This window comes from Lemur catta, chromosome 3 (genome assembly GCF_020740605.2).
Source record: "Lemur catta isolate mLemCat1 chromosome 3, mLemCat1.pri, whole genome shotgun sequence".
In the NCBI taxonomy this organism is placed as follows: domain Eukaryota; kingdom Metazoa; phylum Chordata; class Mammalia; order Primates; family Lemuridae; genus Lemur; species Lemur catta.
Genome location: NC_059130.1, coordinates 107,830,337 through 107,849,538, shown reverse-complemented (window position 1 = coordinate 107,849,538; position 19,202 = coordinate 107,830,337). Strand labels below are relative to the sequence as shown.

At 45.4% G+C, this 19,202-nt stretch overlaps 1 protein-coding gene across 3 annotated transcripts in view; it reads left to right on the top strand.

The window, feature by feature from the left end:
* The first annotated feature begins 907 nt into the window (after positions 1-907).
* ARID1A (AT-rich interaction domain 1A) overlaps positions 908-19,202 on the top strand; it is a 72,117-nt gene continuing 53,822 nt past the window's right edge. For all 3 annotated transcript variants that reach the window (XM_045545865.1, XM_045545864.1, XM_045545863.1), the window contains exon 1: positions 908-2,091. In XM_045545865.1, the coding sequence (XP_045401821.1) occupies positions 958-2,091 (1,134 nt within the window). In that variant the 5' untranslated portion in view covers positions 908-957. The remainder of the gene's footprint in view (positions 2,092-19,202) is intronic.

Sequence of the window (19,202 nt, the reverse complement as noted above, 5' to 3'; positions counted from 1 at the left end):
CGCCGGGAGGGGACAGACCAGGATAGGGACGCCGTGAGGGAGGCGGCACAGGCTCCGGAGAGGCGCGAGCTCCGGGCCGGGTTTTCTCCGAAGCCTTCGGCGGCGGCGCTGCCGAGCGAAAGCGGCTGAGAGCCTGCCGCCGCCGCGGCTCGTTCTCTCCCCTCCTCCTTTGTGAGGGGAAGGGAGCGAGTCCATTCCACGGCCTGCGCCCGCTCCGCTCTCCACTCCGGGTTTGTCAGGCGGCCGCGACGGCGCTGGGTAAAATGGCAGTGCTGAGCCTCGTGTCGGAGTGAGGGGGACTCGGAGGAGAGTGGGGCGCTCTAGCCGCTCAGTCCCGCCGACCGCTTGCTCGCCCACCCGCTGCCGCGCAGCAGCCTCGGCCCGAGCCGCGGCCGGGGAGGGGAGGCAGGGCGCCCGGCCCGGCCCGCGCTCCGACTCTACCTCTCGGCGCCCCGGCTGCTGCCGCGCGCCCTCCAGCCCGCCCGTCCCGGGTCCCCCTCCCCCCGCTCCCTCCCTCCCCGCCCCCTCCCCCTCGCCTCCCTCCCTCCCTCCCTCCCTCCCTCCTCCTTTCTCCGGCAGCAGAAAGCGGAGAGTCACAGCGGGGCCAGGCCCTGGGGAGCGGAGCCTCCACCGCCCCCCTCATTCCCAGGCAAGGGCTTGGGGGGAATGAGCCGGGAGAGCCGGGTCCCGAGCCTACAGAACCGGGAGCAGCTGAGCCGCCGGCGCCTCGGCCGCCGCCGCCTCCTCCTCCTCCGCCGCCGCCAGCCCGGAGCCTGAGCCGGCGGGGCGGGGGGGAGAGGAGCGAGCGAGCGAGCGCAGCGCAGCAGCGGAGCCCCGCGAGGCCCGCCCGGGCGGGTGGGGAGGGCAGCCCGGGGGACTCGGCCCCGGGGCGGGGTGGGAGGGGGGGAGAAGACGAAGACAGGGCCGGGTCTCTCCGCGGACGAGACAGCGGGGATCATGGCCGCGCAGGTCGCCCCCGCCGCCGCCAGCAGCCTGGGCAACCCGCCGCCGCCGCCCTCGGAGCTGAAGAAAGCCGAGCAGCAGCAGCGGGAGGAGGCGGGGGGCGAGGCGGCGGCAGCAGCGGCCGAGCGCGGGGAAATGAAGGCAGCCGCCGGGCAGGAAAGCGAGGGCCCCGCCGTGGGGCCGCCGCAGCCGCTGGGAAAGGAGCTGCAGGACGGGGCCGAGAGCAATGGGGGTGGCGGCGGCGGCGGAGCCGGCAGCAGCGGCGGGCCCGGCGCGGAGCCGGACCTGAAGAACTCGAACGGGAACGCGGGCCCTAGGCCCGCCCTGAACAATAACCTCACGGAGCCGCCCGGCGGCGGCAGTGGCGGCAGCAGCGATGGGGTGGGGGCGCCTCCTCACTCAGCCGCGGCCGCCTTGCCGCCCCCAGCGTACGGCTTCGGGCAACCCTACGGCCGGAGCCCGTCTGCGGTCGCCGCCGCGGCGGCCGCCGTCTTCCACCAACAACATGGCGGACAACAAAGCCCTGGCCTGGCAGCGCTGCAGAGCGGCGGCGGCGGCGGGGGCCTGGAGCCCTACGCGGGGCCCCAGCAGAACTCGCACGACCACGGCTTCCCCAACCACCAGTACAACTCCTACTACCCTAACCGCAGCGCCTACCCCCCGCCCCCCCAGGCCTACGCGCTGAGCTCCCCGAGAGGTGGCACTCCGGGCTCCGGCGCAGCGGCGGCCGCCGGCTCCAAGCCGCCTCCCTCCTCCAGCGCCTCCGCCTCCTCGTCGTCTTCGTCCTTCGCTCAGCAGCGCTTCGGGGCCATGGGGGGAGGCGGCCCCTCAGCGGCCGGCGGGGGAACCCCCCAGCCTACCGCCACCCCCACCCTCAACCAACTGCTCACGTCGCCCAGCTCGGCCCGGGGCTACCAGGGCTACCCCGGGGGCGACTACGGCGGCGGGCCCCAGGACGGGGGCGCAGCCAAGGGCCCGGCGGACATGGCCTCACAGTGCTGGGGGGCTGCGGCGGCGGCAGCGGCGGCGGCGGCCGCTTCGGGAGGGGCCCAACAAAGGAGCCACCACGCGCCCATGAGCCCCGGGAGCAGCGGCGGCGGGGGGCAGCCGCTCGCCCGGACCCCTCAGGTACACAGCTGAGTGGGGAGGGGGCTGGGGCAAGCGTGGTCCTCGGGATGGGTGGCGGCTGCGGGGAGTGGGCCACAGCCGTGGGCTCCCCTCAGTCCCGGGCCCCCGGCGCTGGGGAGCTGCCATTGTCTGGCTCTTCTCTCTTAAAATGGCTGCCTGTCTGCCTTCCTCTCCTTCCCTCCTTCAGCCTTTGTGTTGGGCTTTTCCAGAGGTATCTGCTCCTCTTCTCCCTCTCCCCTGGTCCCTTCGAACTCCGGGGGTCTTCCAGGGGGTGCGGGGCAGTGTGTGTGGGAAAGGGCCAGGCCCAGGGTGAGGGGGTGCTGGGGGCTCAGGTTAGGGGTGTAGGCAGTGGTAGAAGCTTGGGAGTTGAGTGACCATTTGTTTGCTCATTTGCCGCTCCTCTCTGTCCCCTTGCCTTCCCCTAGGTCGTCCCCATCTGTGCTTTCAAGGAGGGGCCCCTCGAGCTCGTGGGGACCTCGAGGGAGGGCAGGGACCTGGTTGGGGGCAGCTAGAGGCCGGCTGTAGTTCACCCAGGGCAGCCTGGGCCATCTCCTGCCTTGGGCTTCGCTGGCCCAGTGGCCTGGGCTTCTCCCTGGAAGTGCTGGTAAACAGCTGAGTGATTGGAGTAGTAAGTGCAGATTGCTTTGGTTTGGGATTTGAATTATGGAGGTAAAATCCTTCTGTCAAAGCCAGGAGACAGTTGGTCTTAGGTTGACATCCTATCTGTGATCTGATTGGCTCCCCATCTCCTGCTCTTGGCCATTTATAATTGCCTCTGATGTAATGGTACAACAATCCTGATGAGCTCATAAACTTTTACACTCTGCTTTTCTGCCAGTGATAACCCAAACCATCGCTGCCACTATCTGCCTTTTATTCCAGAGCTGAAATTGGCTGTGACCTTGAGGAGGGAGGTTTAAGCGGCAATACTGTATCAGCAGGAGCAGAGCCCCAGACAGGCTGCCCTTGTTACATTGTGCCCGAAACAAAAGAGGAGGCAATGGCATTTTGCTTGTACCTTGGATTTATTCTGCTTGTTATGTTTTATGCAGCCTGAAATGGATTCTGTGTTGTCAGAACAGTAGCTGAGTTTTTTCTCTACAATGGGTTTGCTGTTTGTTTTGGTTTTGTGACTTTACTGATGATATAAATGACTTCTTTGATGGCTCTGTAGATGCATTTGTCTTGAGTAATTTTGACACTGTTCGCTTTGCAGAATTGAAATTATTTTACTGGGCTTTTTATTGAGTGGCAAATGCAAGATCTTTATTGGGGGGAGAAATCGTTGTTTTGTTTGTTTGTCTTTTTAGAACTGGGAGCTTTCTGAGAGAATTTCATATTAGGTTCAAGTGTTCTGTTTTAAGGAAAGCTGGCCTCATTCTTTGTTTACATGTTGAATCTTGTTAACACTTTCTTTTTTTAATTGAACTTCGGGATAGCAACTTAATTTAAAAGGAAGCTGATACCTTTCATGGTCTTGAGAGGGACTTTCGTCTTTTTCTTAAAGGCTTGGTTTGGTGAAATTTACCTTTTGTTCCTGGAATGTAAAAAAATGCTAGTTTTCTGTTTTGTCATCAGTCATTTTAGAGCTTTGAAATAGAGATTGGCCATTTTAATGTATGTTCCATTTTTCCCTGTCTTCCAAGATATAAAGATATCTTGGGAAGATTTGCTTACAAACTGTAACTTTCACGTACCTTTTTATACATTCTGTTCTATTTTATTTCATTGGCTTTTCTTCCCTCTTCAGCATACTCTGTCTTCAGTCCTTTGGTCAGAATATTGGGTATTCTGTGGAGTCATATGTTTTCAAAGAAGAGCAAAGCTCTGATCATGGCCCCCCCATGCCCAGCAGTTGTACCTTTGTGCTCAGAGGAGATTTTGTTCACTTAGATGGCCTAATTAGTTGTATTCCCTCCCCATCCTAGAGCTACTTTTCTGCTTTTCCATTGAGCTGGAAATTTTGAAAATAGCTGTGTTAGATGGTGGGCTTGGAGCTCTGTGCCTTGATTCCACATCTTCCATGAGGTTCTGCATCTGGGCAAGAAATAGGGGAATGTCAAATTGTTTTTCTAGTGTCTGGAGAATAAGTTTTGTCTTAGAAGACAGCATCCTCTTTTTTTCTTTTTCCAGCCCAGGTTCTGATCTGACAGAGGTCATCTTCTTGTCTCTGGGTCATTCGATAATCCATATCCCCTTCCTTTCATTCCCTCTTGTTTTGCTTTGTTTTGGCTGAAAACTATTAGGGGAAATAATTTGGGATAAGTCAAGGCTCATTTGAAAGCAAAATTGATTTGAATTCTAATGGTTTGGGGATACTTAGATAAACTTTAAAAAAACAAAACAAACCAACTTTTGCCACATTGATTTCTGTTTTTCAGTCATTACATTATTGAACATTTTCTATATGCTAGGTACTATGTTCTGTCCTGGGTAAATGATAGGAAAAATAGATACCGTTCCTGTTTAGAAACCTGTCTGTGCTGCCTTTGAATGAATTTTCTGATCTCTTTTAATATCACTAGATTAAGCCCTCCACACAACGTAGCATCCTATCTAGTTCAGTTGCCTACTCCCTGGAGACCAAGGGAATGGTTTGGTTAGCATTCACTTGTGGAAGAAACAGTGCAACTTCTAGTTTTGTGGACTTCTTCAGGTGTGTGGCAGTAGTCTAGGTGCATAAACTTTGTTCTGAATTCCTCTTTGCTACTTGAGGATAAAACCTCTTCTCAGACCAGGATGCCCTGCTCTTAAGCATTCTTAAATGATAGGGTCTTGCTCTGCCTCCTTCTTTCTCTGGCCTAGTCTTAGATTAAGAATATTTTGCAAAGACTTAACACAGCTAAGGTGGTAATGTTTTCTTGACTCTGACTTTTTAAATAAAGATTAGGCAAGTGTGTGTGTTGTGGATATGTCTTTTTCACAGGAGCTGAGAAGATACCAGCAGACAAACTTTTCCTTTATCCGTTTTATAAGTAGTGTTGTGCCTCAAGGTGTTGGATCCTGATATTGATGAAATCATTTTAGGTTACCTATGCACTTGAATTTGATGTAAGGCTTTTTACTTGGGATGCTTTTAGTGGTAATACGTTGAGAGTAGTATCAGTTTATCAAGGTAAAAAATGAAATACAATAAGTAGTCCAGGATCAAGTTGGATTTGATTGTAGAAGTTTGGCTGTTTCTGCTATGGAAATATCAAATGATATTTCCGACTCCTGGGAAACAGATACAGGAATCCTGGATTTATTATGGGGATGCCTACTGGCAGAAATTCTGGGCTGGCTGAAATACAGGACTCCTGGAGCTCTCTCAAGTAGGAGGGACCAGGAAAACCACACTGAGATGGCACTTTAGTTGTGGGGGTTTCATGTTTCTCTGCTGTTCATGAGAGAACTGGGGGTGATAGGGGTTGAGATGGTGGTGTGAGAAGAGAGAAAGCAGCCAGAACCAAGGTTGGCTTCTTGTGCATGGGATCCTGTGAGGACTTTTTAGGTCTCTTCCTTTTTGTGTGACACAGAGTAATCATGACAAGCAGCACCTGCTGTAACAAGATACTTGGATTGCTTTAAACATTCATATGTTGGATTGACTCCTGTAGGATGTGATGTCTACTGTAAATCTTTAGCAGAGAGGTTAGTGAATTTTTAAAAAAAAAAATGTGGGAATTGGCTAACGAAGTAATGGGCAGGACCCTTCCCTATTCCCACCCCCCCAAAAGGTTTGTTGATTGGCTTAAAATCTCAAAATTCTAGAAGCAGCTGAAGCATGCAGATATGGTTAAAATATGATATTCAAAATAAATTGGTACTGAATAGTTCTTTCCTGCCAGTAAGCTGTGATACCTGGGGCTCTGAAATGAAGTCCTGATTCCCTGTGGCTTTTATCTCTGAGTTTTTCCTTGTTTGGGTGGGTCATTATCATTACTGATATACGCTGAGTTGTGTGTTGCATAGTGATGAAGGGTAAAGAGCACAGGAATTACAAGAGGAGGAGAAGGAGAGAGCAAGTTTAGGTTCTACATGCACCTCCAGATTAAGCTGTGTGACATTGGGCAAGTTATTTGCCTTCTCTGTTTTTCATTTTCTCCTCATCAGTAAAATGAAGTGGGTGATCTGCATGACCTTCTTACTCTGATGCTACACATCCATCTATGCTTCTATAACTGGCTTGTTATGAGGGCAGCTTTTTCCTGTCTATTTGTCAGGAGTTTTGAGACCATCTTTCTTCTCCTGGGCTTAAGGAACTTAAGGCTGTTATCTCCCAAGGATTCACAGGAACAAACTCTGAACAGTTGGGTGCCACAGTGGTCTGTGGACCTTTACAGAAAAAGCTCTACCAGACTGTTGCCTCGAAACTTAATCTGTTTGTCATTAGTCATCCCACCTGGCTGGTGGTTTTAAAACACTAAACAGTAATTGAAAAGTTAGGTAGACTTCATTAAAGCAAGACTTGAAAAATAGTTGCTTCAAGATCCCCAGGAGACTTTACACTGCGGGGTGGGGGTGGAAAGGGGGGGGTGAGAAGGGGATATTCATAAATTCAATGTTACCACTCCACCTCTATTTGGAGAGTAGGGAGGTAGAGAGGTAGCATTAAGCTCTCCAGACTCCTCTGGTGTTGGGGCAGGTCTAGGTCTGGTTTGGGCAGTTGGTTGTAATCTGAGTGCCTGGACTTGCCCTGTAAGTTTTGCTGAGAGGGAGCAAAAGTTCCTGAGATTGGAACAGGAAAAGTTGTTTCAGGGTCAATTTCACAGATGCATTTGTCTATTCTCATACCCGTGGTTTTTAAAAAACTGTGTGGTGTGGTTTGCACGTGGTCCTGGAAATGCTGTTCTTTTTCTTCTCCAGCACACTGAATTTCCATTCTCTCCTCTCCTGGCTTAGTAGTTTAGAAGTATAATTTAGGCATATTAGAGGTGAGCTAGAAGGAAGCTTCCCTTTTTAAAGGAAGGAAAAAGGTAGAGAGGGAAAGGTGTTTGATAATTCTCTGCTTGACACAGCATCTTCTTCGTCTCTAAAGGAACCAAATGTTTCAGAGCTTTGTGTAAATACTTGCTGAGCTGTCAATATGTACCCAGGAGGTTTCTGTAGTAAGATGTAAACGGCTCTATAGAATGTTTGACAGGCAAATTAATAAACAGTTTTCAAGCAAAGATAATGCTAGTCTCCTCATGTGGTGGAGTGAAATAACATTGGTGAAAAAGACTTGGGGATAGGGAAGATGGTAGTACTAGGGGCCAGGGAGTATGGAGATAAGTGATCTAAAGAAGATTTAAAGTGGAAAGATGCTGCCCTGGCAGTGAAGCCTCCGTGGCCCTGGCTCCGTGCTAAGTTCAGGGCATGTGGTGCCCCGTTAAAAATCAATTGCGATTTCTTAGTGAAAATAAACAGAAGCTTGGAAAGGTTTGAAGGTTCAATAGTATGCTCCAAAACTTGGTTTATGAGACTTTGAGTTTTAAAGCCTTGCTCCTTCAGAAAGGGTTTGTAGTTTGGTGAGATGTATTTTGGGTTGGGTTTGCATTTTTGGAATACGAGAAAGAAGAAAAAAGATACTGTAACTTCAGTGTCATCCTCAGCCTTTGTTTTGCTGTTGCTCTCTGGAATATAAGCCCACCACCCAAGGGCTAGAGTTATTTATGTAGTTTTTATTGCACTTCAGTGTATCACTTATACATATTAAAATTAATACCCCTAACCTCCGTTCCTGGATCAGTACAAAGTCCAAATGTTTGGGGACTCACTAAATCTTATTTGAAGTGTGTTATGTGAGCAGATAGAATCTTTGTTTTTGAAGTTGCCATTTTAGGATTAAAAACATATCTGAATTCCTTCAGTGACGCATTCTTTTTATGGAGGAAGAAGAAGAATCTGTGAATATTTTAGCTGTCTGCCTGTGGTACTCTGCTTTGGTGGCCCCGTGAAATAACCAGATTTACCTTCTCAAAGTGTCTTTTTAAACTAAATCTACTGACTCTGACCAGTTTTTTCCACAAAAAGTGTATTTTAGACCAGAGTCTAAAAGTGTCCTTTTTTGTATGTAGAGAAAGGGTCTTACTATGTTGCTCGGGTTGGTCTCAAACTCCTGGCCTCAAGCAATCCTCCTGCCTTGGCCTCTTAAAGCGTTCAGATTACAGGTGTGAGCCACCATGCTTGCCCTCTGGAAGCGCCTTTTTGACTTAGCTGTTTATACACTACCAGGGGATATGAATGTAATTATGGCCCTGACCATAATTTTTGGGTTCAGCTAACTTACCAAAGGCTATCAACTTGTCTTAAAATACAAAAACTTGGGTTGATACTGACATTGGTTTTGCTCAGTATGGTGCAGGTCGTCCCCAGTATCGTGATGGTGGGTGAGATTTTTAGAACTTCAGACTTGTTGAGAGCATGATTTCTAAGTCAGGGAGATCTAGAGATTCCAATGGGGGTGGGAAATAGCCCTATGCCCTATGTAGTAATACCAACTAGGTACTAGGAAGGAATTTAAAAGGTAGAGACAATATCTGCTTCAGAGGAATTTAGTTTTCTTGGGGAAACATGCTTATGTGCACACATCTGAAAAACTTGCAAAGCAAGGTTTAATAAATGGATTTACACCAAACTGAATATATGGGCTGAAGGAATTAGAGAATAAGGCTCAATCAGAATTGGGCAGGGTTAACCTGGGACAGCTTTTTGGAGGCCTGATTTGTGAAGCTAAATGTTCAAGAAGGGGAAAGTTAAAATATTAGTTTGCCTTTTCATAATGCTACTCTAAGTTACATAGGCTTTATAGAATCCAAATTGCACATCCATCCCCAGACCTGTGGTTGTCTCAGTGTTCCAGAGACTTTGAGAGTTTGGACCTTAACCATAAAATTCCTCGAAAAAGAGTGGTTCCAGGGTCTTAGTGTTTCCTGTGGTCATGTAGGGCCTTTGGTACAATTTGCTAAGTTCTTGGACAGTTCAGGGGCTCTTTTGCAGTAATTTTGGGTTTGGAAGGTCATGTCACCTTCAGAGTGCCCTGGACAGCTCTACAGTGATGTGATGGTGGTTCAACTTTGTTGGTGAGCCTGGACTTTTTCTTTCTTGGCAGAGTTAGTTGACCTTTCTTAAACAAAACAGGAGTCACAAAGTATCTGTTAGACTCTTAGGCTGCTGCTGTTTCTGAAGAGCTGTGAGCTGTGCTCAAGTGGAGTTGCTTGGATTAGACTTTATGTTAAGATGGCTGGGTTGGGTAAGCCTGCACATAGGAAGTTTGCCTATCTATTCATAGAAGTGGCCTTTAATATTGTTTTTTATTAGATTGGCTATGACCAAGAAGCTCATAAATGCTGCAAACACATGCTTATTCCTTATGGAGCCTCTGAAATGTAGTGATTTGGATTTCTCTTTACCTACTGGTCCATGTGTGGTTGGGTCTGTCACTTGTCAAGGACCATCAGTGGATGCTTAACAGCTGAGGATGCATAGGGTGTCCAGTGCCAGGCTGCCACAGTGCTTTCACCTGGAAAAGGAAGATGGGTTACACTGCTCCAATATAGAAGTATGGAGTCTTGAACACAGATTCTGGTTTAGAAATACTGCTTCCAACTTCTTTTTTGCCTTGTCATTTTGGCATTTTACAAAATGGGCTTTTTAGTAACTCAGAATTGGGCACTATAGTTCACCTGCCATAGACAGCAGGTGTTTAGGGGCTTGAGATGAACTTCTTAGCCAATTCTAGGTTTTAAAGGAATCCAAGTTAGGGTGAACATTGACTTAATTGCCTTGAGTATTCACAAAAATTGCCCCTCCCGCTTAAATGGATGAAATTAGTTGTTTACTGAATGTGAAGGGATGTCTGAGTGAACTTCTGTTTGTTTTTGTTAGTCACTTATGCATAGCTGAAATACTGTCTTGGGACAGGTTGAGTATTTCCCAGTGGCTTCTGCATTTTCTAAGGGTGGACTGAAATGGGAAGAAGTCTAATGCCAAGAATGCATTCCAATGTGCTGCAGAGTAGGAAATTTGATCCTTAAAATGTTGACTTAGTGTTGGTTATGGTACATATTAGAAATCACCCAGTAATCCAGGACAGATTTTTGTTGCCCTCCAGGAAGTTATGTTGATATTAAATACTGAGGGGCTTTGGGTACTGGGCTAAGTGCTCTGCAGGCCCAGAGCATTGCTTGAATTGCCACCCATATGAAGAGGAAATGTGCCATGTGCCTTTTTTGTCTCTTTTGCATTTGGGCTTCCTTATGGCTTTGTTGTTTCTATGTTCCCAAGTCTGCAATGTTAGATATTAGACTTCCTCCTCCCTTGGCACTGGAACATTCATGATTTTCTGTGGCTCATCACCAGCAGCCAAGATTTTTGTATGCTTTTCTCTCAAATTTGTTAGCTTTCAGCTTGCTTGTTTATAGGCATCTCTGTTAAAAGGAACTCCCATTTTCCCCAAGATCTAGCACCAGTATGACAGCAGCAGAGGAGTTTGGGTGGCCGGTATGATAATCAGCCATTTAAAAACATTTGCTGTGTGCTTGGTGTTTTTACTTTTCGTCTTGTTTTCCTTGAGGTCACAACGTGCTTGCTGGGCATGAGTACATTTAGGCCCAGCTGTTTACTCTCAATTGACTCAAGCCTGGTGTAATTTGACTTTAAGGATAGTACAAGTTCACCTGTGTGGTAGAGGATTAAAGGCTACATCGTGCTGGGTGCTGCCTTTTGGAGGAAACCGATATGTCTTTGGGCTCTTCTTGCCCAGTGATTTCCCCTCTCTGGGGCAGACATTGAGGCTTTCTGTTGTCCTTAGAGAACAAGTCACCTGGGCAGAAATGTTGGGAATTAGTTGATGCTTATTATTATGGCAAATACATACGTCTTCCTGTCTTGTGCTTTGCTCATTCTGTTCTGGTCCTAAGGTGGTAGAGTTCACACATTGGTCCAGCATTAGTTCAGGAGTGTGAAACTGTTGGTAATTCAGGTTTGGATAGCCTCCTTTTTCAAGAGGGATCTTTGGGGTTGGGGGTGAGATTCAGGCTGTAAGATAGAGTCCTTCACTTTGATCCACACAAGAGTGACTTGCATTATGACAATATTTGCAGTGATTTTACTTTCCAGAAACTTGGGGCACTTGCTGGAGAGCCAGGGATTATTGTCTTAATTTGCCACTTTGCGAAAGTGAATGCACAAAGTTAAGTGCCACATTCAAAGTTTCATAGCGGACTTGACTTTATGACTTTAGGTGAGTCACTTAACTTTTCTAATTCTGAACTATGTAATGAGGAAAAATATCTACCTGGCAGGCTGTAGTGAATATTGAATAAGATATGTGAAAGTACTATTAGTTTGTCAAATAAAATCCTAATACTACTCCTGACTGGTAGAGGCCCCTGCTTGAGAGGGGGATAGGATTGAGTGGTTTAAGACAGTGTTGGTCTTCACTGAATTAAAAATGTATCCCATAGTTCTTAGCCACATCTCAGTTATATTAATGCTTTTTGAAAATTTTGTTTATTTTTTTTAAAGACATTTCTCCCTATGTTGCCCAAGCTAGAGTGCCGTGGCTATTCACAGGTGCTATCATAGGGAACTACAGCCTCAAATTCCTGGGCTCAAGTGATCCTCCTGCCTCAACTTCCCAAGTAGCTTGGACTACAGGTGCATGCCACCATGCCTGACTATTAATGCTTTTTTTAAAACAAAAATACAAATTTTATTAAGCGCCCGTTGTTCTAGCTTGAGAGGTGAATTAGTAATTAGTGCAGTGGCTTTCAGTGTGGTCTTCAGCATTACTAGGTCCTGTTTAGAAATGCAAATCCTCAGTGGAGACCAACTGAATCCAAAACTCTGGCAATATGTTTTAACAAGCCCTCCAGGCAATTCTAATGCACACTCAAGTTTGAGAACTACTAGATTTAGGCATTTACACTCACCTGGGCTGCAGGGTATATCTGAATTACTTGACAGACTTCTAAATAATACTGTAGACTGATGTTTTATGTGTGTGCTCCTCCTATGATGGAAGTGTTATTAGATGGAGAAAAGGTTAAAAGGGGGGGATGTCTGTTTGGGCTGCTATAACAAAGTACCAGAGACTAGGTGGCTTAAACAAGAGACATTTATTCCTCGCAGTTCTGGAGGGTGGGAAGTCCAAGATCAAGATGCTGGCAGATTTGGTTCTTGGTGAGGGTCTTCTTCCTGGATTGTATTTAGCTGTCTTCTACCTTTTGTCGTATGCTCACGTGCCAGTCCCTCACCTTTAGATAGAGTTTATAGGACTTGGGGGCTCAGTGCCTTCCATTTCTCTTAAATAATCTGGGCTTGTGGTCCTAGGAGTTTGATGAAGATGGAAAAGATTATTTTAGGATGTTGACTATGGTGATCTCCAAGTGTGACCAATATAGTAAACTTTACTAAGAAAGTGATTTTTTTTTTTTTTTTTAGAGACAGGGTCTCACTCTGTCTCCCGGGCTAGGGGGCAGTGGTGTCATCATAGGTCACTACAACCTCAAACTTCTGGGCTCAAGGGATCCTCCTACCTCAGCCTCCCAAGTAGCTGGGACTAGAGGCATGTGCCACCATGCCCAGCAAGTATTTCTATTTTTTGTAGAGAAAGGGTCTGACTCTTGCTCAGGCTGGTCTCCAACTCCTGGCCTCATGCAATCCTCCTGCCTCAGCCTCTCAAAGTTGTTAGGATTATAGGCATGAGCCACCATGCCTGGCCACAAAGTGATTCTTGAAAATGCCACTTAATGGTCAGTGTTGGAGCTCTAATTAAATGCCATGATGGCCAGGCACAGTGGCCCCACACCTATGATCCCAGCAGAGTCAGGAGGATTGCTTGAAGCCAGGAGTTTGAGAGCACCCTGGATGGGACCCCATCTTCACCCAAAAAAGAAAAAAAATTATCTGGGCATAGTGGTGCACGCATGTAGTCCCAGCTACTAGGGAGGCTGAGGCAGAAGGGATCCCTTGAGCCCAGGCGTTTGAGGCTACAGTGAACTGTGATCATGCCACTGCATTCCAGCTTGGACGACAGAGCGAGACCCTGTCTCTTAAAATGAAATAAAAATGCCATGATGTTCTTTCTGCCTGTGATGGCCAGAACAGGATCTTTGGTGATCTGTAGGCCATCTTTATTGACTTTTCTCCCTCCCTCATCCCCCATTCCTTAGTGGCCAGCCTGAGTTTTGCTGTGAATTCCTTTCCTTGTGTCCTTTGTGAAGTTCTAGCAAATAAAGCCTCTAAGTATTAATAGATTCCTGACAAGTCACCCCATCTCTGGAGTGAATGAGGCCTCTCTAAGGAGTAGACATTTGAGCTAAGAACTGTCTCTAGTTGTGTGATTTAATTAATAAGGATTATGCTTAGCACAGAAATGGAAGTTACTGAAATGGTCAGGTAATAAACATTAACAGTTCAAAGACCAAGTGGAGAACCAGTGTTCTGGTTTATGGTTCGGGCTTTCTGAAAACCTAATGTGGTTTCTCTAACCCTCCCATTATAAAGCAAATATCCTACTACCAGGCCTCTTTTCTCTCCTGACTGAGAAGTGTAGCTGTAATCACTGTGACCCAGGAGCAATGAAGACAGTCGTTTCCAGGAAGCAGTACGCAGACAGTTTGATCTGTGATTTGATATTTGTATGTACAGATGAATACTTTAGTAGGAAGTCTTATGTTCTGTGTGTGTGTGGATTTTAAACTCACTTTATCATCCCCCTGCCTTTTAGCTTTGTTTTCTTTGGTTTTTTTTTTTTCCCCCTTTTTCATTCTCTTTTGGTGTCTAACTATGTGTTAGTAGAATGCAAAAGCACATGGAAACCGCAGTAACTTTACCACACCAGAGCTGGTAAAATATCTTTTAAAATGCTAGAAATGCAATTTAAAAGGACTGGAGATGCAATTTATACCACTTTCAGATTAGTTATCGTTTTGGTTAACATTTGTAGTATCTGTTTACCTCTGTTGGAAAAGCCTGGCTAACTACAGGCAAGAAGTGCCTATGTCCAACTAACTAATATGTCTCTACCTCTTGTCATTTTCCAATTTATTGTCTTTGGTCTGGATACAGATTCTTAGCCCTCTTTAATCTGTTTTTGGGGTTCTGTTGGCGCAGGAGAGATTTGTAACATTCTTATTTTTCTTTCCAGTTAGTGATCTGAATCCTCTGTTTTCCCAGTGCTCCTTTGAATTGGCTTCTTTAAAACTCCAGCATAAAACCTCAAGTGACCAATGTGTGGTCTCATTATAGTATTTTGGGTTAAAATAAAATAAGATTGAGATAGCTGGGTTTATTCACCCAGACACATTTACCAAAGGGAAATTCTGTGCCCTAACTAGAACAATCTTAAGCGAATGTATGAGCCAAGGTAGACCAAGGAGGGAGGGTGGGTAAGGAGAAGAGGGTTAAAAGTTGGCTAGATTTCTATAGCTTAGTATCCATCCCAATTTGATTATACTGGCCAGAAATAACAAATGAAGAGAGACAGTAAGCTTCTGAAAAGACAGATGATGACTTTGGTCTGGTCCTGTGTATTTCTGGTATAAATCATGAAGCCAGGGTCTCCCATACACAATTGTCTGGACAGTGGTGCAGAGGAGGTTGGTCATGCCAACATACTTTTGAAGCTTTGAAAAGAGCTAGAGAATTTTTAGGACTCTGGTTTTCCATTCAGGGAATTGCTGACCTTAAAACCTGAGGATTTGGAGGCACCTATAATCTTAATAAGGTTGGCTCTGTGCCCTGGGCCATTCTTTAACTTATTTCATTGTGCCTGTTAGAGTGGACTTAGGGGGACCTAGTGAAAGATTGGTATTTTGGGGAAGTAGTCCAAGTCAGCCCTAGAAATTAATGAAATCAACACAGTAGCACTGCTGGTACTTTCTGGTGTCTTTATCAAAATATAGTACTTGATGGGATTGATGCAGAAGCATGATGACAAATGGAATCCCTGACCGCATGTAAATTAAGTCCCTACAGCTCAATGATGTGTCACAGATACCTTTTTTAGTATAGAAGAAAAGACTTTGGCAGGAGGTAGAACTGTGTATTAGAGAAATTTAGGATCTTTTTTGTATAACTAATACAAGACCAGCCCAAGCTCAGAGTTAGGAGAAATGAGAGCTTTTTAAAAAGAGAAAGCAAATGAGGCTTTGAAGTTTTGTGGCTAGGGGCAGTTTTTGCCTTTACTTTTGTTTATTTGTTTTTGAGCACCGATCTGCAAATCAGTTTAATATGGAAGGGAGAGAGAGGAGTATTTCAGAAACTAGATCAGAGGAGCTGGGTATGATTCAGAACAGCGTTCTCTTTACTGAAAAGTTGGAATGTGTGCTCCTGGGTGAAGCTCTGTTTGTAAGGTTATAGGATCCTTGCCCCTTTATGTATTCCTTAAGTGTACCATATCACTTAATGATAGATAATGACAAATAAGTAGGGCAGAAAACCTCAAAAGAACTGCCCCATTCAGTTGGGCTTGTGGTCCATCCACACCAAAGTCCTTTTCCTAGTAGAGGCATCAGAGGATGGTTTGTGGGAGAGAGTACCTTCTTCTGGTATCAACATATATCACCTCATGTGGATAACAAGGTCTGTACATTATTTAAGTTTTAAATTTCTGAGCACGTACTGGGATGCAGTATACCAACCTGTCTTCTTTGCATACGATCAAGATTTCCTAGACTTTGATCATATTTCCCATTTTTCGGAATTTTCAGGATAAGAACTTTTTTTTTTTTTGAGACAGAGTCTCGCTCTGTTGCCCGGGCTAGAGTGAATGCTGTGGTGTCAGCCTAGCTCACAGCAACCTCAGACTCCTGGGCTTAAGCAATCCTTCTGTCTCAGCCTCCCGAGTAGCTGGGACTACAGGCATGCGCCACCATGCCCGGCTAATTTTTTCTATATATATTTTTAGTTGGCCAGATAATTTCTTTCTATTTTTAGTAGAGACGGGGTCTCACTCTTGCTCAGGCTGGTCTCGAACTCCTGACCTCGAGCGATCCACCCGCCTTGGCCTCCCAGAGTGCTAGGATTACAGGCGGGAGCCACCGGTGCTAGGATTACAGGTGTGAGCCACCGCACCCGGCCAGAACTTTTTAAAAACTCATTTAATTGTCTGTTGCTGAAATGTTGTCTAATTTAAAGATAAAATAGTTGGGCCGGGTGTGGTGGTGAGCACCTGTAGTCCCAGCTACTACAGAGGCTGAGGTGGGAGAATCTGTTGAGCTCAGGAATTCAACACTGGCCTGGACAGCGTAGTGAGAACTGAGTCTCTAAATTCTAAAGGAAAAAAATAAAATAGTTGGGGACTCACTAATGTAAGAAGTCCTATGGCAAAATCTTTTTTGAAAAACCTCTACCATATGCTAGTTGCTTACATTAATGTAACAAATACTTGTTGAGCTTTTACAATGTATCAGGTAATAAGTATGTTAAGAACATAGGATTCATAATTCTTGCCTTCATGGAGTGCTTTCTACTGGGGAAGAAATATGTAAGCAAATAATCATAAATAACTATACAATTACAATAGTAGTAAATGCACTGGAAGACAAATTCCGCCTTTGGTAAATTATCTTCCAACTATTTTTTAAAATAAATTTTTGTTTATGCTTACCTTGGCTAGTGGGTGGCTTTGTACTGTTGGGCTCTTGGGATGGGTACTGGTCAGTTCCTAGTCCCTTTCCCTTCACTGCTCTCCAGTCAAGTTTTACAGGACGTTACCCATCTGAGGTGTAATGGGCTAACATCCATTGTTCTCAACAAAGCTCTTCTTTTTGTGGAGCTACATTGTAGGACATTTGGCATCTTGCTCCTCAGGTAATAAATGCCAATAGCACTCCAGAGTTGCTGTGACAACCAAAAAAGGCACTTTCATACATTTATTTTCAAACACTTCTCCGTGGTTGGTATTGCCCCAGTTGAAAACTATTGGCTGTACTGTCAGGATTCTTGGAAGGAGCTATTGAACAAATTCCTCTGGGAGAACAGACTGAAAGTAGGTGGTACTTGAGACTTGGACTGGCCAATCCTTTTGGTGGTGTCCTGTTTTTTAAGTAGATATTTTGAAACTCTGCTTTCAACACCATTCTGCCTTTTGATGCCTTTTCTCTTATTGAGAATGGAGAAAGGGAGGTCATCTGTTGTGTGTGTGCTTTGTGGACTGGAACTGTAACAAACATTTCACATACTTACCATTTGAACTGTCTCATATCTTTGTTAAACAGTTGTAGGCTTTATTAATTTTTAAAAATTACTTTAGGGACAGGGTCTTGCTGTGTGCTTAGGCTGGTCTCAAATCTAGAGCTCAGGTGATCCTCCTGCCTCAGGTCTCCAAGTAGCTGGAACTACATGCACGAGCCACTGTGCCTGGCTGTTAAACAGTTTTTAATCCCTGTTTTACAGGTGGTTCTGGTGCCAAGGAATGAAGTGACTTTCTCAAAGTGGTGTCAAAGTCTGTACTTTTTTCCTTTTTAAAAAATACAACCTTAATTTATTTGATTGTCAATTAACCTTTAGTTGGCCACTTTGGGCTTCTGGTCTTTTATGTGTGGGACAGACCTTAATTGTTTTGGTTTCTAAGCTCTGGGACTTGTAGGATGATAATAGCTAACATTCTGGGTGCTAGAGGATATAGCAGTGAGCACACACAGACATGTATACCTCCTAGAATTTATATTTTAGTCTAGGGTACAGACTTTAAACAAGATAAATAAGTAAACCAATGTAGTATGTTAGTGGTATGTGCTCAGAAAAAAAGGTAATCAGGGACCAAGTATAGGAGTGTGCAGGATTAAAATATTAGATGGGTTCACCAGGGAAGGCCACACTGATGTGATATTTGACATGAAAGAGTGAGCTATACTAATGTCTGGGAGAAGGAAGAATATTCCAGGTAGAGGGATCTGTAAATGCAAAAGCTCTGAGGCTGGAGCATGTCCAGCTGATTTGAGGAACAGTGTTTGTTCTTGTTTTTTTTTTTCTAATTTGTTAACTCATTCAACCCTGATAGTGCTACTACTGTTGTCTCTAGTCTGTTGATGGGGAAACTGAGAAGTTGAAGGCACTTCAGGGGCAGAGCTTTTAAACCACAGCCTAGGACTGGCCTTGATTGGTAGTACTCCCTTATTTGTGGAGGGGATATGTTTCAAGACCCCCAGTGGATGCCTGAAACAGTGGATAGTACCTAACCCTGTATATACAGGTGTCTCTTGGTAAATGTGGGGGATTGGTTCCAGGACCCCCAAGGATACCAAAATCTGTGGGTGCTCACGTCCCTTATATAAAATGGCATAGTATTTGCATATAAACTATGTACATCCTCTTGTATACTTTAATCATCTATAGATTACTTATAATACCTTATACAATGTAAACACTATGCAAATAGTTGTTATACTATATTGTTTGTTTGGGAATAATGTCAAGAAGAAACGTCTGTACATGACTAGTACAGATACAACCATCATAGACCTAACTACGTTTTCAATCTGTGGTTGGTTGAATCTGTGGATATAGAACCCACGGATACAGAGGGCCAACTGCACTATGTTTTTTCCTATTCATACATACGTATGATAAAGTTAAATTTATAAATTAGGCACAGTAAGACATTAACAACAATAACTAATGATAAAATAGAAAAATTAGGTGAATGTGTTCTCTCTCAGAATACTCAGAATATCATATCAGAGTATGTAATATTTTTGGACCTTGGTTGACCATGGATACCTGAAACCTTGGAAAGTGAAATCTTGGATAAGGGGGACTACTGTAGACCCAAAGCATTTTCTCTTAGCAGGAATGAGGATGGGAATCACAAGGCCTTTAGAGTTTCACTTTCTCTCCTACAGTCTCTTATCCTTTCCTGCTTTAGGGTGCGAAATTTGTTGTTTTGCCCACAGATCTCTACCTTTCTGCAACTTATATTCTAAGTCAGGGATACAAACAGTAAATGAGAAATAAGCAAAGCATATAGTAACATGCTCAGGTGAACAGGAAAATTAGGGACCAGGTATAGGAATTTGGGAAAGCTTGGCTTTGACTAAAAGTGCTGCTCATTTGGGAATCTGGGAATCTGGGTCATGTTTTGGTTTTACTCTATTGGCTAGCCACCGCCCTCTTCAGACCATCCTTTGGCTAAGGAA